The 22,056-nt window shown below is 36.8% G+C and overlaps 1 protein-coding gene across 1 annotated transcript in view; it reads right to left on the reverse strand.

Annotated features, from left to right (window-relative positions):
• The window catches only part of SLC7A14 (solute carrier family 7 member 14), a 139,307-nt gene that overhangs the window by 48,978 nt on the left and 68,273 nt on the right, over positions 1 to 22,056 (reverse strand). Inside the window, 1 exon segment of the mRNA XM_074298184.1 lies at positions 704 to 940. Coding sequence (XP_074154285.1) covers positions 704 to 940 — 237 coding nt within the window.

Here is a 22,056-nt window from a genome sequence, read left to right on the forward strand (position 1 = left end):
TTGTAAACTCTTTAAAGACAGGGATCGCCTTTTGCTTTTTTGTTTATCCCCAACAATTAGCACAGTGCTTAGTGCTTAGTAGGTGCATTTACTGATAGAAGGAAGGAATGTATAAACATATCATTAATGAGAATTAGTAGACTTTGGTTGAAATCCTGCCTCAGCTATTTATCATCTACATTACTTTAGGCAAGGAATTTCACCTTTCTGGGTCCCAGTTCCCCACAGTGAGGGAGTTGAACTAGCTAGTCTTTGAAGGATTTTCTGAATGTGAAGCTATATTGTAGAAATATTCTGGAGAAGATCCAGAAATGGCAACAAAATCTTACTCAGCTCTTCTGATTTTAAAATAACAAGATCAGATACTAGGCTATTTCAGGTCCTTCAAACTTGGGTCCAGAATCCTTTGTGCCCAAAAGTATGCCTTCTGGTACTTTTAAGTGGGTTGAATTAAATTCAGTTGAACTACATTACAAACTTTTGTAGAGAGGATTTTATCTATCCTTTTTTTCCCATTGTGCCTAACACATAGTAGGGATTTAATAAATATCTGATTGGGATTAGTAAGAGGTAGAATGAGTCTGAAGTCCCATAGGATATATCTGTTGCACGGGGTATAGACAGATGGCTATGTAAGGATCCACTAAAGGGATGTAAGGATCCACTAAAGGGCAAGTGTTTCATTCTCTTCTTGGATTCTTACCTAGGCCATTTAAAGTCCCCACGCTGTCAATCATCCAGCGGCTGATGGTATGATTTGCCAGGGAGTCAAACATACTGCTTAGGGCACTAGCTCCAGCTGCGGTGCCAATTAGGTACTCCAGGATCAGATTCCAGCCAATAAAAAATGCCACGAACTCGCCCACTGTGACATAGCTGTAGGTGTAGGCTGACCCAGTAGTTTTTGGAACCCGAACTCCAAATTCAGCATAGCAGACACCTGCATGGAGCACACGTACAAGATGTTCCTTTGAGACTGGAATTATTGGAAAGGAGAGAAAGCCTTTTGGTTATTACACATCTGGGGCTTTAAAGGTCGCAAAATGATCATTATTGAAATAAATGATGCTTATAAGAATATAAATTTTACAAATATGAGTTCTCTTTAAACATTTCTTCTGCAAGACTTCTCAATGTGATCAAAGACAAAAAGAAAATCATCATATATAAAAAATTATCATTTTGTGAGAGATAAAGAAATGGGGGAAAAGTACCCATGAATTAGTAAACAGCTAAAGAAATGTGGTATATGAATATTATGAAATATTATTGCTCCATAAAAATAATGAATATGAGGAATCTAGAAGAGCTAAGAAAAATTTTGTCAACTGGTTTAAAGAGAAAAATAAAAGAACCAAAAAATGATATACACAGTAACTACAGCAATTTAAGGAGAAAAGACAACAAATGAACCCCAATGCAGTGGTTATTATAAAATTTTTATTGATGTCTTTTTTGCATTATCAAAATTTCTCCCTTCATTGTCCTCCCTGAGAGCCATCAAACATAATAAATATTTTTTAAAAGAAAAAAACATAGAAAATTAGCAAAATTGTGTTCAATACATTGAAAAAGTCTGAAAAAGATGTGCAGTGTACTATAACTGTGACTTTTCCACCTTTGCAAAGAAACTGGGTGAGAATGATCTCTTATGCACCAAGTGGTATGGCATCTAACTTCCTAAAGGAGAAGTTAAGAGAGTTGCAAGAAGAAATAGACAGCAAAACTATAATAGTGGGAGATCTCAACCTTGCACTCTCAGAATTAGATAAATCAAACCACAAAACAAATAAGAAAGAGAATGATCTCTTATATTTCTTCTTTGAAGCTATGCTTATCTTGTATAGATTTGCTATATTCACCTTTGATTGTTTTGCAGTTGTTATTTCCAACTATATACTTGTAATCATTGGCTATGTTATTTTCTTGGCTCTGCTTCACTGTGATCAGATTGCACAAATCTTTTCATACTTCTCTATTTTCATATATCTGTTGATTTTTACAGCTTAGCAATATTTTATTACATTCATATACCACAATTTGACCATTTGCCAATCAATGGATATCCATTTAGTTCTTTGCTATCACAATAGTGCTACTATAAATATTTTGGTGTATATGAGAACTTTCTTCTATAGTTAACTCCCTGGAGGTATAAACTTAGTAATGGGATTTTTGGATCAAAGGGTTTGAACACTTTATTCACTTTATGTGGATAATTCCAAATTGATTTTGCAACTCCATCAACAATGCATTAGCATGCTTATCTTCCCATAAACCCTCAAACATTGACTATTCTCATCTTTTGTCATTTTTGTTAATTTGTAGGATGTGAAGTGAAACCTCAGAGTTATTTTGATTTGTATTCCTCTTATTATCAATTATTTGAGAGCATTCTTTCATATGATTATTAATAATTTTCCTTTCTTCTTTTGAAAACTACTTGTTCATATCCTTTGCTTATTTGTTTGGGGAAGATTTTTGGGCTGAATTGGTTATGTAACTTAGATATCAAATCCTTATCTGAGAAATTTGATACAAAGAATTTTCCCCCACACTATTGCTTTAATTTTGTTTGCATAGAAGCTTTTCAGTTTCAGGCAAACTTGTGTGTGTGTGTGTGTGTGTGTGTGTGTGTGTGTGTGTGTGTGTGTGTGTAATTACCTCTCTCTCTTATTTGGTTAGCAATATATCTCTTAACTACAGAGTTATGGAGGGAACATAATTTGATTCTTTATTTATGGCATGGCCTTTATATCACATCAATTTAGAATTCATAAGTGTTTCAATACCTTTCTGATCTTAGTGGACAGCCTGAAATCTATTTTCTTTTTCTAAGTTATTTTGTATCTATATTTATAGTTCATTTGTCTGTTAAAATCCACTGTGTGGTTCAGATATTTGTATTTCCTTCCTCTTTGAGTTCTAGAAAGCTTCAGTATTCTAAGTATATTCCTTCCTGCTGAATCCATCTAGGACCACTTTAGGAAACTTCTTAATTTGTGATTTATATGGGAATGAGGCATTGTGGGTATTCTTTGGTAGCAACTTAACCTCTCCCCTTCTATCTCCTTAGAAGCGGGAAACCAATTAGATAAGATTATTAAAGATTGTCATCCAAACCAGTGACCTTAGCCATTAGATAAGATTGTCATCCAAACCAGTGACCTTAACTTAGTTACCCTGACTTGAAGAGGATGAAAGAATCACAAAATGAAATGAAGTGAAAGCTTCTTGTTGCCCAGAAGAGGCAAGTCTAGAGGGTGGGGAGCCTCTTTTAGGGTCATCCTGACTCCTTTTCTCTTCTTGCTACAACTTACACATCATTGAACCTGATATTCTAGTGACTTCCTTGCTTATTCTCTCATTATGGTCTATCTTTCCACCCTCAGACATTCTTAATCACTCCAGCCCACACACTGATTAGAGAGCTGATGTTCAGAAGACCTGAGTTCAAATCTGATTTCAGACCCTTATTAGCTGTAGATCTCTGAACAAGTTGTATAACCTTTCTATGGCTCAATTTATTTCCATGTAAAATGGAAAACAATAATAGCACCTACCTCACAGTATTGTTATAAGGATAGAATAAGATAAAATATGTAAAATTCTGCAAATCATAAAATTCTGTATAAATGATGAATACTATTATTATTACCTGTAATAATGGTCATATTTCCTTCCATCACTAAAGATTTATTCCTTTAACATACTATTTTTATTTAATAGATATCTCCCCCCAAAAGTGAATGATTATTGATTACTAATTACTATAGATTAATTTCCTAGCTTATGTTCCTATCTGCCAAGTAGCTAACCAAAGGCTTTACGGGAACAGGAATTTTTCTAGGGTTATGGTAGGGTGTGAAGGGTAATTTTGGAGATGGGAGAACCTAGTTATCCCATGGTCACCTGGAGGCAGTGTGAGAGCAAGTATTCTAGGGGAAGGGAGGAGCAGAGGAAATTTCAGGAGGTAGAAGCTACTGGAAAGTGGGAGAATGTCAAAAACAAACTGATGATTTTACCATTTTAGTTGGAGCTGGCCAGCACTGAAATGTTGATGAGTGAAGGACTGTTTACTTTATCCTGGTTTATTAGCTGGGACAGGCAGCTAGTGTAATGACAAGAACAATAGGTATGGAGTCAAGGAAGTCTTGAATACCAGCTCTGCTACTTATGAATTGTGTGACCTTGGACAAGTCATTCTCCTCTAGATCTCAATGATCCCATTTCTAAAATGAGGGGTTGAATATGAAGCTTTCATATGAAACTTTTTATGAACCCCTCACCCAAGCTCTTGTATCACCCAAGTCTAGTTTTCTGGCTTCCAAACCAATCTACAACTAAACTACAAACCTCTCAGAGGGGAGGGAGGGAGGGAGGGAGGGAGGGAGAGAGAGAGAGAGAGAGAGAGAGAGAGAGAGAGAGAGAGAGAGAGAGAGAGAGAGAGAGAGAGAGAGAGAGAGAGAGAGAGAATGTCCATTACCCTCCCATTGCTAATTCAGCACACTGAGAGGCAATTTCTAGACACATTGGCATGAAGGAAGCCTGCCAGTGCCTCTTTTTACTTTTTTCATGAACATAACAGTGGCTTATGGTCAGAAGAGGAGGGAAACTGACTTGCAAACGTTACAATAGCTGCATGAATGTCCGCTATTGCAGAAAAGGCTATCAGATCAAACCTCTTTCTGTCTTCTTCTTCTTCTTCTTCTTCTTCTTCTTCTTCTTCTTCTTCTTCTTCTTCTTCTTCTTCTTCTTCTTCTTCTTCTTCTTCTTCTTCTTCTTCTTCTTCTTCTTCTTCTTCTTCTTCTTCTTCTTCTTCTTCTTCTTCTTCTTCTTCTTCTTCTTCTTCTTCTTCTTCTTCTTCTCCTCCTCTCCTCCTCCTCCTCCCTCCTCCTCCTTCTTCCTCCTCCTCCCTCCTCTTTCCTCCTCCTCCCTCCTCTTTCCTCCTCCTCCTCCCTCCTCTTTCCTCCTCCTCCTCCCTCCTCCTTCCTCCTCCTTTTCCCTCCTCCTTCTTCCTCCTCTTCCCTCCTCCTCCTTCCTCTTCTTCCTTCTTCCTCCTCCTTCTTCCTCCTCCTCCCTCCTCCTCCTTCCTCTTCTTCCTTCTTCCTCCTCCTTCTTCCTCCTCCTCCCTCCTCCTTCCTCCTCCTCCTCCTTCCTCCTTCCTCCTCCTCCTCCCTCCTCCTTCCTCCTCCTCCTCCCTTCTCCTTCCTCCTCCTCCTCCCTCCTCCTTCCTCCTCCTCCTCCCTCCTTCTTCCTCCTCCTCCTCTTCTTTTTCCTTCCCTCCTCTCCTTTTGTCTGTTTTTGTCTCTCTCTGTGTTTCTGTCTTTCTTTGTCTCTTTCTCTTTCTTCTTTCCTCCCTCCCTCCCTCTCTGTCTGTCTGTCTCTATGTCATTTTTTCTGTCTCTATCTCTCTCTTTTCCTCTTCCCCTCCCTCTCTCTCTCTCTCTCTCTCTCTGATAGAGACTGGCTTCCAGTTCATAAATAAAACAAGACCAGAGATTTAGAGCTAGAAATCAGTTAATAAACATTTAGTAAAGTATCTCCTATGTACCAGTCATCGTGTAAAGTGCTGGTGATTCAAAGAAAGACAAAGGGTAGCCCTACTCTCAAGGGAAACAATGGGAGGAGCCTTAGAGATCATCAAATTCAACTCCCTCATCTTGTAGATGAGGAGATTGAGAATGAGAGGAGGTTCATGATTTGCCTAGGGTCACACACCTAGTAAGTGTCTGAAGGAGGATTTGAATTCAAGTCTTTCTGTCTCCAAAGGGTAGCATTCCTACCCTTTGTACAACCTAGCTACCCAAAGCCAGGGAAATATCAAGAGGAAGAATAATTGATTTTTAAAAAATTAGTCTCTAGGGCATCATTTTCTCTGCATTAGTGAAATTCCGGTGGCTAGAGATGACATGCTTCTGTCACTTCTACTTTTTCTGGGGACTAGAATTTGCCGGATCCTGAGAAAAATCAATTTGGTCATACTTGTCCTGTGTAATTGAAGTTATTGATCCCACGATTGATACTTTTGCTTAACTAAACAAAGGCTGATTTCATTTCCGGAGAATAATCCATCAGCTTTTCCCCTTCTTCTGTCTCCCCGAGACTGTCTGTCCTTTTTCCCCATGGAGGATATTTTGCTCAACTATATCGTTACATCACCTATGATGAAGTGGATTCTAGTCAGTTTTTACAAATGTGTCTGGAAGAAAAGTATTTTGTCTGGGAAATGCATATGTCTTTTCTCATCTTCTTCCATTTGGCTGAGCAGAGAGATGGAGGTGCAGCTGTGCAGACATACCCAGTGGAACAGCAGCAGCAGATATTTAAATGGCAGGGCCTGCCATCAATCATAGAGCTTCGTGAAACTATTATTTACTCTATGCTTGACATCCTGTAATCAGAATTCACCAATGAATGGGGAACTCTCCAGTGCCTTGAAAAATGGTATCTAATTTATCAAAAACGAATCACAGGTGATAGAAATTATCCAATATGTAGAGGACTGATCTGTTTCAATTTTTGGGATAGTGTCAAAGTGCTTTATTTATAAGTCAGATGTTCTGGGTTCAAATCTTAGCTCAGTCACTTGTTAGACTTTTGCCTGACATCCTGTGATCAGAATTAGCCAATGAATGGGGAACTCTTCAGTGCCTTGAAAAATGGCATCCAATTTATCAAAAATGAATCATAGGTGATAGAAGTTACCCAACATGCAGAGGACTAATCTATTTCAAGTTTTGGGATAATGAAAAAGTTCTTTATTTGGAAAAATCTTTAAATATCGTCCAGTCCATCCCCTCATTTTAGAGATGATGAAACTGAACTTCAGAGGCTTTGGGAATGTGCACAGGAGTAGAACTAGAATTTGAAATCAGGAGCTTTCTCCAAATGCAATTCTTTCTCTCGAACTATGGTGAATAGAATTCTATTTCCAGAAATGATTGTTGAGCAGGTTTAATTTTCAGTGCTTTCATGGTATTAACCAATGCCTGTATTTTTTTCTCTCCAAGCATATTTCCCCTGTCTTTACTTAGGTCATAGAATTTAAAGGAAGAAGGACCCTTAGAGCCCTCATTTGATCCTCAACGAGAAAATGGAGGTTCAGATAAGCAAAATGGCTTGCTGGCTGTCACAGGATATGCAGCCTAACTGGAATTCAGATCCAGATTTTCTGTCCCTGTATTCATTCAAAATTCTCTGCACCTCCTACTGTATCTACACCATTCCCCAGTTCCCCAGTTTGCTTACATTTGAGATTTGTGAGAGACCCTGTGATTTGAGTCTCTTGAAACATATTTGAAACTGGTGTACAGCAGGTGGCCATAGCCTCCCCAAGTACCCAACTTAACTTCATACAAAATAGGAGGTGTGTTCTTTCAGAACTGACCTAATAAGCGTGTAGACTCCAAATGTCAGACTTCAGCAGATCATCTTGCATCTGGAAGGTTCATGTAACAGGAACTCTGAGAGAGGTTGACTTGAATAGCTTTAAAATCATGCATGGTGCCCTTGAATTAATGATGACTTAAACCAATGAAATCCTAAGTATTGTTGCTTGCCGATTGTGGCAATGTGACCCTTCCTCATGCAATTCACATGGAAAGAAATGTTGGACAGAGGATCAGGGACTTAGTTTGTTGGCTACGTAACCTTGGAATGAGTCAGTAATTGCTGCTGACAATTGTCCATAAGTTAAAGAATAGGAGCCAAACTGTACGGGTAAAAAAAGTGTCTTCACTGGGATTTCCCTATACTAACAAACTCATAGATAGGGTCTGAAAAATGTCAGTTTAGTACCTATGATTTCAGGGGAGTGACACTTCACTGACACAAATTACAACCCCTTTATAACTTCATAGTCTTCCAGAATATGTCATCTATAGAGAAAGCCTATTGTTAAACCTTTCTAAATGTATCCAGGCTGGGGTTTGCAATCAATGTACATCATGTGGTCCATCCCTGGGCACCTACCAGAAGCTTTTTTAGTTTTGCGCTTTGCTTGTGCTTGGCTACCAAGGCCTTTGATTCATTTCTATCTGATAAGCATATATCAGGAGAAAGCTTTTATAGAACCATAGTTATAGGATACAGTGTAGAATACTAGAAAGAGTGCTGAATTTGGAATCAGAGGACCTGGGTTCAAATTCTACCTTGTTGTTTATTTAGTTGTTCAGTACTATACAACTCTTTGTGACTCCTGTATGAAAGCCAGTCTCTTCTTTTCCCCCCTCTCTCTGTCTTTCTTTTTCTCTGTCTCTCTGTCTCACTATCTTTCTCTCTGTGTCTCTGTCTCTCTCTCTCTGGGCAATCAGGGAATAAGTGGCTTGCCAAGGTCACACAGCTAGTAAATATCAAATATCTGAAGCTGGATTTGAACTCAGATCCTCCTGACTCCAGAGCTGATTCTCTATCCACTCATCACTATCTCTTGAAGTCTGTTTGAACTCATGTCCCAACACTATGTATCCATCGCATCCTCTGCCATCCCCTTTTCCTTTTGCCTTCAATCTTTCCCAACATCATGGGTCTTTTCCAATGAGTCTTGTCTTCTCATTATGTGGCCAAAGTATTGGAGCTTCAGCTTCAGTATTTCACTTGCTATTTTCAATAGCCTAAATTAATTTTTTATGTTTTGACAGATTTAATCTCTTTACTGTCCAAGGCACTATCAAAAATGTTAGTTCTGTGGGGATCAGCTTTCTTTATAGTCCAACTCTCACCGTCATACCTTGCTACTGGAGAAACCATAGCTTTGTCTGTATGGATCTTTGTCAGAAAGGTGAGGTCTCTGCTTTTTAGTAGCTGTCCAGATTTGCCATAGCTTCCCTTTCAAGGGGCAAGTGTCTTAATTTCAGCTCTGCATTCACCACCTGCAAATGATCTTTGAGCCCAAAAATATAAAACCAGACACTACTTCCACAAGAAAGCGATGGAACCATTTGCCAAGATCTTCATTTCTTTGATGTTAACCTTCAATCTAATTTTCACATGCTTCTCGTTCAACCTCATCAAGAGACTTCTTAATTCTTCACTTTCTGTCATCCCGAGTAGTACCATCTGTTTATCCGAGATGGTTGATATTTCTCTCAGCAATCTTAACTCCAACTTTTAATTCATCCAGTCTGGTATTTTGTATGTGACAAATATATAAATAAAGTGACAATATATAGCCTTGTCATACTTCTTTTCCAATCTTAAACCAATTAGTTGTTCCATGTTCAGTTTTAACTTATTTCTTGGCCCACATACAATTTTCTCAACGACCGGGAGGATGATTTTACTCACCTCTCTTTGAGGACTTACCACATTTTGTTATGATCCACCCAGTCAAAGGTTTTACTGTAGTCAATGAAACAGAACTAGATATTTTTCTGGAACTTCAGAATCCAGTAAATGTTTGCAATTTGATCTCTAATTCTTGTACCTCTTCGAAAATCAACCTGCTCTTCCAGTAATTTTTGGTTCCCATATTGCTAGACCTAACTTGCAGAATCTTAAGAATAACCTTGCTGGTATGGAAAATGAGTGCAATTGTTTGATAATTTGAGCATTCTTTGCCATTGCCCTGCATTAAAATTGAGATTAAACAGATCTTTTCCAAACCAGTAGCCACTATTGAGCTTTTCAAATGTGCTGGAGTGTTAAATACAGCACTTTAACATTATCTTTTAGGGATTTAAAATAACTTCCTAAAGACTACTTGACCTTCTCTAGGATGTCTGATTCTAGATTAGTAATCACACTACTGTGATTATCAATGATTTAAGATCTTTCTTATGTGGGTTTTGGGTATTCTTGCCACTTTTTAATTTCTTCTTCTACCATTTTGGGGATATTTTATCATTTCCATTTTTGTATGAAACATTCCTTTGATAATTCTACTTTTCTGCTACTTACTACCTCTGTAACTAAAATGGAAATTTCTTAATCTTTCTTAGCCTTGGTCTGCTCAGCTGTAAAGTGAGTAAAAAACCAAAACTACTAGGTGTCAGAAACTACTAGGTGGTAGGGATACCAAGACAAAAAAAATTTGAACTAAAACAGAAATGTAGTAAGCTTTCAAGGAAGCTTCCATCACCCAAGAAGAGTTACAATCCAAGGCAAGGAAGTTACAAAGTCTACAAAGACCATAATCAGCAACTTTGGTTCTTTGTGGACACAAGGATTAGGATTAGATTTTTCTTAAGCTTAAGCTTTTTTCTTTGTCCAGGTTGATCCCTCTTCTTAAAGTCATCTGGCTCAATAATTTCAGAGTTCCACATTAAATCAATCAATCAATCAATCATTAAACATTTCTTAAATACATACTATGTGCTTAATATGGTAAAAACAAAAGTAAAAAACCTATTATCCTTTCTTTATTGTTCATTATTATATATTGAGCACTGCCCATTCTTCTTCTCACTCTGTCTCCCATATGAGGTAGTCCATTGCTATCTCCTTCCACTAGTTATTTCAAAAAGATACTCTGATGGAGTTGGATAAGCACACCTGGCTTCTCAAGAAGGGAATCACAATGGGCAGAAATAACTAAGAGTAGGTGATTTTTCTTTATCCTCTATCCCCATAAGTAGTGATGACAAAGGCAAGGACCAAACAACCCAGAATCTGGGGGAGAGAGAATATAAACTGTCAACAGGAGCCAATATAAAATTAGGGAAAGAGATATATTTATAAGGTGCAAAGAAAGGTGTTGTAACTTTAGCTGTCTTGCATGTGAGGATTGTAAGTAGGGGGAGCTTTAGAAAAAAAGAAGAAAAGGCTTTAGAAACTGACAAGAGTTGTGACACTAATGGATAAGGGAGTTTGGAGCTGGCCCAATTGTTTTTCCCTTATGAGAAGACGGCAGATAATAATAGCTCTTATTTGCAGAGTGCTTTAAGGTTTACAAAGTACTTTACAGACATTTCATTTGATCTTCATAACAATTTTATGAGGTAGATGTCATTATTATTGTTAACTAAGGCTTAGGAAGTTTAGATGACTTGTTCAACATGACACCTTTAAGTATCAGAGGCAAGTTCTGACCCCTAGTCCAGCATTCTCTTTACCTGACATGGCAGGAAACCTTGATTAACCCTAAGCTAACTGAGCTGAGCCTTAGGTACTAGTCTCAGGTCATGATGAGTTTCAGGGACAGCCCAAGCAGAGAGAGAGGTGATTCATCTGCAGGATGGAGGGGTATGTCATAAGCATTTTCCAGGGATCATGGAATTATAATTCTTTTTGGGAAGACTTTGATGTCAGACCTTGCCCTAACTGAAGGATGGGAATGGTTTGCTTTTATGTATTGTGTCTGCCAATATGTATATTTTTTATTATGAAACTTGGAATTGAGGAAGCAGCTGTCCCAAGGAGGGTCATGAACCAGGACTCAGCCTTCTGAGAAAAAAGATCAGGGTTTAAGCAAGCAGCAGGCCAAGAGAAGGTTCTCATTGTTTACTTTTCCCAGGGTGTGAGAGAAACAAGAATTGGGTGGGAGCATCTCTAGGTGGGATGGTCCTGAACAAGAAATGAAGATCAATATGGGAGAGGGAGCCCATGCTGGGAGCAGCACATAGATGCCAGGATCAGAAGAGAAGATCACATTAAGCTGAGATCATGGACTCACAGGGTTATATAACCTCCAGTCCAGAACAATTGGGCAGGGAAATCAACTTCATAGAGAAGGGCAGAACCAGCCAGGAAAAGTAGCTGACAAACTTGCTTCCCATAAATCAGCAAGACCAAAGACAGAAGAGCTTTTATCCAGGAAGCCAAGAAAGGATGGAGTTACCATCCAGGGGTATTGACAATGGGTAGAGATGGAATTATCAAGGGTGGGATCAAAGAAAGAACATCTGGCCTGGCTTGGGGCTCTTATGGATAAAGCTGGGGAAGCTGATTCCAGGAGGGGGTGAGACCTACCCAATGCTGCCATGCTGAAACATTAGCTAGAAACCAATAACTAGAACCTAGAACAGAACCTGGCCCATAGTATGTACTTAATAAATGTTGATTGATTGATTGATTTAACATGGAACTCTGAAATTATTGAACCAGATTACTTTAAGGACAGGCATCAATCAGGATGAAGAAAAAAAGCTTAAGAAAAAGCATAGGCCTAATTCTCTACCATATGTGTCCACAAAGAACCAAAGTTAATTGAGTATGGTCTTTGTAACTTCCTTGTCTTGTAACTCTTCTTGGGTTATGGAAACTCCTTGAAAGCTTACTACTATATTTCTATTTTGCTTTAGTTTTAGTCTTTTTTTTTGTCTTGGTATCACCACCACCTAGCCTCGTTTCTGTCACGTAGTAGACATTTGATGTTGAAGAAATGAATGAATGAATGAATGTTAGCCTGAATAACTGAATTTTGCCCCAAGTATTTTGGGTATTTGGGAAAGAATCTCTTCATGGGCTCCTAATTGATGGGGAGAATATTTGCTTTAACACTGTAGATTTATATAAAGGGCAGAGTTGGTTCTAAATATTTTTTGAGTCAGACCTTTGGATAAAGAAATATATATGATTGCAGACTCACTTTGGGACCAACTGCAAGGAAGAGAGAGAGAGAGAGAGAGAGAGAGAGAGAGAGAGAGAGAGAGAGAGAGAGAGAGAGAGAGAGAGAGAGAGAGAGACTTTGGAAATTACAAATGATCTCTTAATTGCCAAATTTAATTGGTGTTTTTCAATCTTTATCTTTCTTGACTTTGACACTTTTAATACCCTCTTTTCCTGATTTTTTCTTCTCTCTAATTTTTTTTACACTGCTCTTACCTCACTCTTCTCTTACCTGCTTGGCCATTTTTCAGTTTCCTTTGATTTTATCCTGATTATGATTTACCACGCATATCTCAGGACTGCCTGAGAGAAAATTTCCCGAGAGAAATTCCCTCTTTCCAAACAAGATCTGCCAAGAGTTTGGGGATGAGACAATGGGATCAGATACTGATTTACTCATCAATATCTGTTTAATGGAGAGGGGCAAGGCTGGCTCCCAGAATCTTTAATAATGGGTTCTAAGAAGTAATAAAGATGCCCATAAAAGTGCAAGAATTTAAATGCAGAAATCCTTTTCTCTTTTTAGAAGTCCTTGATGCAAAAATGGTTAAGAACCCCTGGTGTGAATAATGTACGAGGTTCCCTCTAGCTCAGAACCAATGACCCTTTGCCTCTTTTCCCCTCACTGTTATGTATCCTAGGCTCCCTTAGCCAATGAAACTCCCCTCTCCACGCAGTCTGACTTTGTACTCTGGGAAATGAAGATTAACCATCACTGATAAAATGAGCACTGCCATCTACTGATCTATAAGGGGGAATAGGTTCCCTTTCCAAAACAAACTATATCTGTAGTATCGTCATCTCCAAAGGATCCTTCAAATAGGAATGGAGTGATCCCAGGATCTTGTTTCCAGCAAAGCACATTGTGCCCTCTGTAATATCATTGATGTGATTTTTAGTGGGGAACCCCAGTAGGTAGAATAGAGAATACTTCTGGGATCTATAGGGGACTTTTCTCAGACGTTCCTAAGTAAGAAAAACATCAAGTGTTCTTAGCTTGGGTTACAAAAATGATATGTGTGGGTCTTCTCACAATGAAGATTCTTGGTATTACAGAGATGGAGTGTATGTACGTGTGTGTTAACATTTGTTGGGTAAAAGAATTGAGAAATATTATATTGATTTTTCTTTAACATTGTAAAAGATTCAAAATATGAGTATTTGTAAACATCCTTACCAATACAGGCCAACTTGTGTAATCCATAGTTGTTTCTGAGTTTAGCAGGATATGAGAAATGCCTGAAAAGTATGCAAGACCTTCTGGATTACATAATATGTATATGAATATATGTATATCTGTATACATATATATATATATAAATATTTGTATATATATATATATTAGCATTTACATATCTATGATATTTTTTCTTTGTTTCATGGGCTTCTATGACCAAAGAATTCATCATGAAGTGACTATACTATTATACTATTACTATCATTAGCTAGATGATTATTGCTACTCCTCCTCCTCCTTCTCCTACTATTACTACTGCTACTACTACTATTACTACTACTACCACCACCCGTACTACTATTACTACAGCTACTACCTAGCTCCCAATCCCAAGTAAACATTTTGTCTGATTTTCCTGTCTTTCAACATACAGTTTAAATTATTTTTGAAAAAAATTGATATTTATTATTATTTTTAACAGTCTTAAAAAATCTTGAGTTCTGCTTACTTCACTTTGCATCAGATCATGTAAGTCCTCCTATCCTGAAACCATCCTTCTCATCATTTATTATAACACTATAGTATTCCATAACAATAATGTGCTACAACTTGTCCAATCATTCCCTAATTGATAAGCATCCCCTCAATTCCTAATTTTTTCCTACCACAAAACTGTTATAAATATTTTTGTACATATAGATTTTTTTCCTTTTCCTTTGGTCTTTTTGGGGTACAGAACTAGTAGTATGGTTGGGTCAAAGGATATGCATATTTTGACAGCCCTTTGCTTCTAATTCCAAATCATTTTCTAGAATGGTTGGACCAGTTCACAACTTCATCAATAGTTCACTAGTGTGTCTAATATTACAGTTCTTCCATCCCTTCTAATTTTTGTCATTTATGATAGATGCAAGGTAGTATCTCATAGGGTTTTAATTTGCTTTTCTTTAATCAATAGATTTAGAGAATTTTTCTCATATTTCTCTTTATAGAGAGCTTTGATTTCTTTTTCTGAAAACTACCGGTTCATATTGTTCATATATATATATATATATATATATATATATATATATATATATATATATATATATATATATATATACCCTTTGTCAATTTATCAATTGAGTAATGACTTTATTTGTTTATGCAAAATTGACTCATATCAATATCCCATATAGTTGACAAAGAGGCCTTTATTAGAGAAATTTCCTGTAAAATTTTTGATATTACTTCATTGTCTGTGGTGCCTTTATAAAAATGTAGATTCCCTAATTATCTCTGTTACTTAGGTCTGTTTTCACTTTTGCTTTGTCTGAAATCATGATTGCTATTTCTGTTTTTTTTTTTTTCTTCAGCAGAAGAATAATAGATTCTGGTTTATTTCCTAATTTTAACTCTCTTTCTGTTTCAAGTGTGTCTATTGTAAATAACATATTATTGAAGTCTGGTTTCTAATCCATTTTGCTACCTACTCCCATTGTTTGGATGACTTTATCCTATTTCTAGTTCTAGTTATGATTGTTAACACTGTATTTCCCTCCATCTTATTTTAATTCATTTATCTTTCTTTCTCTCTATCATATCCCTCTTCAAAAGTCTGTTGTGCTTTTGACCACTACCTCCCTTAATCTGTTCACCCTTTTGTCATGCTCACTCCCATTTCTCTTATTCCCTTCCTCTCCTACTTCCTTATTGGGTAAAATAGATTTCTTTTTTTTTTCTATTATATACACATTTATATTTATTTATACACACACACTCTGTGTGTGTGTGTGTGTATGTGTGTGTGTGTGTGTGTGTATGTGTGTGTGTAATTTTCTTCCTTCTTTCAACAAATTCTGATGAGGGTAAGTTTCAAGTATTAATCACTCTGCCCATATTACCCTTCACTAAAAGCTCTTTCTTGCATATCATTTTTATGTGAGGTAATTTTCCCTATTTTACTTCCCTCCTACTCCCTTCTCACATTGCATTTCTATTTCTTATCCCCTTCATTTTTTGAGACACTCCCAACTTAACCAATTCACATCATGCCCTTTGTTTATGTAGACTGCTTCCAACTGCCCTGATAATGATAAAGTTCAGAAGTATGACATGTATTATCTTCCCATATAGGAATGTAAACAATTTCACTTTATTGAATCCCTTATGATTTCTCTTTCATGTTGTTTTTCCAATGAGACAATTCATACTGTCATATTTTTTTTCATTTTTTGGGGCTTTAATTGTTTCTTAATGTTTCATGGATTCATTAGCTTCCACTGGCCCAATTTTAATTTTTAAGGAATTATTTTATTTAGTGAAAATGCCTTCATTTGTATCTCTTTTTCTATTTTGCTTTTAAGGAGTTATTTTCTTCAGTGAATTTTGGTACCTTTTACCATTAAGCCAATTATGCTTTTTAAGGTGTTAATTTTTTCAGTATTTTTTTGTACTTCTTTTTATCAAGCTGTTAAGTTTTTTTTGTTGTTGTTTGCTTATTTTCAAAGCCTATTTCTTGACTTTGCACTTTATGTCACAATTGGTTTCTGCTTACCTGGGAAAAGCATTATTCTAAGATTAAGATTCTAAGATTTGTATTTCTATTTTCAGAGCTAGTTCTGAGGTTCTACAAGTTTTTGGTGCCTCCAAGGTGATGTGATGTGGGAAGAGGTGTGATCAAGTGTGATCAGTGCTCTTTTAGTCTGTGCTCTATTGTTTACCTGGGAAGGGCTCTTTAGTCTCCTACAACTACAACTGCTAATGCTCCTCTCTGTCCTGGAACTCTGAACAGATCCCCTGCTCTTATTCAGGAACAAATGCAAGAGCTAGTACTCCTTTGTGCCTTGGAACTTTGACCAGGACCCTTGTTCCCTTGTGACCAACCACAAGTGCTCTTCTTTGCCCTGGAACTCCAAGTTGCCAATCCATTGCCAGCAAAGGGTCTCCTGAAAATCTTTTTCTGACCAATTGTCTGAACTCCTTACTGTCTCTGAGCTGAGAACTCCTGAAGCTGTTGCTGCTGCTCTTTAAATCATCTCCAGGGCTCATTGCTTGTGCTGCTGAGTCTGCTCTGGGCTGGCCTTCATCCCAGTGTCACAGATTTCTCTTGTTGACCTCTTAAGTTGTCTTTGGCTGGAAAAATGTTTTACCCAGAAGTCATCCCTCCAAATTTCATTTTGAGGTCTTATTTGTTTGGACATGAATGTTGGGAGAGTTTGGCTGGTTACTCCCTTTAATCCACCATCTTGGCCTAAAACAAATTCTTAACTTGGAGGTCTTTAATTTGTTTTTTTAAAGACATTTTTATAATTATGTTTCAATATAATTGGTTTTCTTTTTAATCATATATATTTTATGCATTTGATAGTATCCACAGGGCCTCAACAGATTGACAAAGGGGTCTGTAGCCCTCCAAAAGGTTAAGAATACCCAAACTAGGAGAAAGCCTCTAGGATATTGGCTGGATCAACCACAGAGAATTTATAGGGTAAGGTGGAAGAGTGTTACACAGAATGAGAAGGACAGTTTGGATTGTCATTTAAACTGGTGAAAGGACTGACCATATCTATGAAATCATGGGTATACAAAAGTACCAAAGCCAAAACATTCAAGGACTCCAATGGGTCCAATTGGATCTGTGATTTAATTAATTTCCATGTTCCCTTCAACAATCGATGCAATTCATTGCAACTAGCCCATGATATATTTCTCTAATGAATTTTCCCCATAAACAGTCCACCTAAGGTTCTGGAGGCCTTCCTTGAATTCTCATATTTTAAAGTGGCCAGTAAAGCACTTACATTTTCCCCTGATATTCTTTGCCCTTATTACATGATCAATCTATCTTTTCCTATCATACATTTCCCTGATCATCTTTGAAGTTGATCATATAAGTATACATAAACGCACATATATGATTATATAACTTAATATATTATGGGTAATACAAATTATTTACTGTAGAAACTGTTGAGATCTGCTCCTTTGGGAAATATTTTTGATGTATGTTTGCAGTGACTTTTGCTGAGTGTCAGCTACTCTATCAAAGCACTACTCAGAGAAGTCACAGATCATCCCCTTAAAATATTCTGCAAACTGAAGGGTAAAATGAATTTTCCTTGTGGTGTAAAGACATTTTCTATTTTTAAGAGGAAATAGATTCAAATTCAATTCAGATTCAAATGTATATACGCATATATGTGTGCATTTCAAGGTAACACATATGTACATACCTACCTACACACATTTATGTATATTTTAAGGTAGAAGGATTAAAACAAAAAGCCAATGCACATCTCTCATCACACTTTGTGGATTCAGCAATGTTACTGGGACAATATATATGTTACTGGGACAACAATCTAATTACATGCACAACAGGCTTATTCCTCCTAGAATCCCATAAACAGTGAGATTTTTTTTTAAGACATACTATTTAAAGCAACATTGTAAAATTCCACTTCATCTTGCACTGCTCTTCATTATGGCACACTTTTAGAAAAGTAGAAACTTGGAAAAGGGCTTTCCAGTGAACACAGGGCCCTATAAAATTCAATTCTATTAGAGTGGAAATAACACTGTCAGATGACTTGGGCTCAAATCATGCCTTCGATGCTTATTACCTATGTGATCTTGACAAGTCACTTTATCTCTCTAAGCCTCAGTTTCCTCATCTGTAAAATAAGAATGTTGGGAAAATAGTATGAGTTCTTTCTAACCTTTGACCTATGATCGAGTGGTCCTATAGTTTAATTCTGCATGTTCTATCAAAATATTAGCTCTTCTAGGACCTAGCAAGCAAATACTGTATTCCCTTATTCTTTGTATCTCAAGCATTATCATATAGTGGAGCCTAATAAATACTTATTAAGGGAGTCAAGATGGTATATTAGAATCAACTCACCTGAACTCTCTCAAAATTCCCCTTTTGCCCACTGTGCTACCTAAGTATGCTATCTAAAGTCATATGAAAATGCTTTAAATGACTATTTATTAAAAAAGGTAAGTTAAAATACCTTTGATTATCACCTCACACTTGGAAATGACAACTGTTGGAGGGGAAGGAAGGAATGAACTGTTGGTGGAGTTATGAACTGGTCCAACCATTCTGGAAAACCATTTGTAAAAATATCCAAATATGCTATAAAGCTGTGAATACTCTTTGATCCCAAATAGATGAAAGAAAAAGGAAAGGACCTCATTGTATAAAAATATGTATGGAAACTGTTTTTGTGGTTATAAAGAATTGGAAGTCAAGGGGATGCTTATCAATTTGAGGAATGGATGAATGAGTTATGGCATACAATTGTGAGGAATAAATACTATTGTGCTGTGGAAATGACAAGAGGTAGTTTCAGAAAAAACATGGTAAGTTTTTTGTGAATTGATGCAAAGTGAGAAGAACCCAGAGATCATTCTGTACAGTACTAGAAATATTATAATGATGATTAACTTTGAAGGATTTTCCAACTCTGATTAATACAATGATCCAAGACAATTTCAAAGGATTCATAATGAAAAAATGTTATCTACCTCTACATACAGAATTGAATTTTCAGTATAAATTAAATGATGATTTTTAAACTTTTTTTTTTTTTTGCTCTTTTTTTGGGGGAAAATGGTTAATATGGAAATAAATTTTGCATGGTTTCACATGTATAACTGATATCATATTACTTATCTTCTCAGTGGTAGAAAATAAAGAAGGGGAAAGAGAGAAATATATAAATCACAAACAAAAATAAACACTTATTATTAAGTGCTTCCTTTGTGCTCTTTAGATATGTTGGGTACTGAAGAGTCAAAGAAAAAAATATAGCAATCCCTGACCTCAAGCAGTTTACATTCTCTTGGCTGTTGAGTGACAGTATTGCATATGAGAGAAATTGAGGCTTTCTAGATCTGGCTCTTTTTCTCTGAAAAACTAAATCCATTTGAAAGTAGCAAAGTTGTGGCCAGTCTAACTGACTGCCAGCCAAAAAATCAGTCTTTTCTATTCTTATGATGCTCTAGATCGGGGTTCTCAAACTACGGCCCATGGGCCAGATGCAGCCACTGAAGACGGTTAAGCAGCCCTCTGGGTTATGACAAATGAGCTGAGGGGCGGAGACAGAGTGTGAGTTTTTGTTTTTACTGTAGTCCGGCCCTCCAACAGTCTGAGGGACAGTGAACTGGCTCCCTATTTAAAAAGTTTGAGGACCACTGCAATCCTACCTCTACACACATCATGACAGGGCACAGTTGCTTGGGATGGTTTTCACCATGTCCCCATATGTCCATGTTATTGTTTAGTTGTTTTCAGTCATGTCTGACTTTTTGTGACCTCATTTGAGATTTTCTTGGCAAAGGCACAGATGTGGTTTGCCATTTCATTCTCCAGATCAGTTTACAGATGAGGAAACGGAGGCAAAGAGGATTAAGTGACTTGTCTGGGGTCACACAGCTGATAAGTGTTTGAGGTCAGATTTGAACTCAGGAAGATGAGTTTCCTGACTCATTGAGCTATCCACTGCAGCACCACCTAACTTCCACCCTATCTCCATGAGGATTCTTTAATTATAATGCTATTTAAAAGGGTATCAATGTGAAATAAAAGCAAAAAAAAAATTGAACATAAAAAGAAATGGAGTTCTAAGATAGCTATTATGCTATAATGTCTACATTCTGAAAAGTTGTATAAAAAAACAAAATTTGAAAAAATGTCAAAGTTTCTTTCTTTTATGTCTGTGCCCTTCTCCCAAAATAAAAGGTGAACTTTTGAAAAAATTTCTTCTAAGAATATGGATTATTCTGGCATTGTTCTTTCTTTTTTTTCCTTTCTCTTCTGAAATGTAGAGCTGACTAAATTATTGTGCTGATGGATTGTCTATTGGAGGAAGACTTGGAATTCACAAAGATCTCTCATCTATTTGACAGCCAGAGGGCTTTTTAAAAGAAGATATTAACTTGCACAGAAACCTGAATGGCTCACTTTAAAGAGCCAGAATTCATATGCACATGTATAAATACACATATACATAGATGTAGGTACCTATATGTGTGTATGCATGTGTATACCTATATATTTTTATATACACATATCCTTTATAACTCTGCTATTACTATACATACACACACACACACACACACACACACACACATATATATATATATATATATATATATATACATATATATATACATATGCTCTATAACTCAGCTAAACATTTTTAATTGGATCACAGGTTTCAAGGTGTGAAGATAGCTTAGAGATCCTCTAGTTTCCCTCTAATTTTACAGATGAGGGATTTGAAGTTTAGAGCTAAAGCAACCGGCTGAAGATCAGACATAGCCCATAATTAGCAGATTCAGGCTTTGAATTCAGATCTTCTGATTCCAAATCCAAAGCTTATTTCCCTTTATCAAAAGAGGGCACAGCCAGATGTATCAGGTTTTAGTTATTTAATAATGTAGCTATTAGTTTTCAAGGTTGTAATTTAACCCAAGATCTTCCCAGATGTGTGAAATATTGATTTGGGTTATACTGCATATGCTTGGGTGACAGAAGAATTCTAAAAGGAAGATGAATTTACTTAAATGAAAACTCTTGTCTCTTTAGTTGTTTGACATTCTTTGGATTATTTTCCCCTTTTCATACATATATAGGAGAACTGGATTTGAAGCAAGGAGGGTGTGAGTTCAAGTCTCACAATTTAATTATACATATATATTTTTGTCTTTGTATAACAAATGCCTACACAGTGCCCAGCATATAGTCCATATTTCGTAAATGTTTGTTGACTTGGATTGAATTGGGACGAGTAATAGTTTTGGAGTCTGGGGAAATGGGTTTGGATTCTTGCTGCTATCTGTTAGAAAGTCACTTAATTGCTCTCATTCCTCAGTTTCTTCATTTGTCAAATGAGAAGTCAGACTCAATGATAGCACAGCTTCTTTCTAGGTCAAAGTTTTATGGTTTTGCAATTCTATTTGGGTTCTCTTCTGCATACACAGCTTATGTTCAGGGATGGGGGAGGATGGAGCTGCTAAGCACTTGGGAAGAGGTAGTTGGATCTGCACAGAAGTGCAGATTCAGGTTGACAAGTTGGTATCAACATCTGGCTGCCATCATGAACCTCACTTGTCTCACGATGAGAGGGAGCTGTGTAATATTTGTGCTATCAAGAACCATCACTAGAGAAAACTAATTTTTATTATGACTAGATACATTGTCTCTGAGAGATACATACAAATGAAAGGTTGTTATGTAAAAGAGAGGGAGGGAGACAGTTTCTGCTTGGTCTCAGATGATAGAACTAGGAATTATGGGTCAAATTTAGGCTCAATATAAGGAAAGGCTTCCAGGCAAT

The sequence above is a fragment of the Sminthopsis crassicaudata genome, chromosome 3, assembly GCF_048593235.1.
Source record: "Sminthopsis crassicaudata isolate SCR6 chromosome 3, ASM4859323v1, whole genome shotgun sequence".
NCBI lineage: Eukaryota > Metazoa > Chordata > Mammalia > Dasyuromorphia > Dasyuridae > Sminthopsis > Sminthopsis crassicaudata.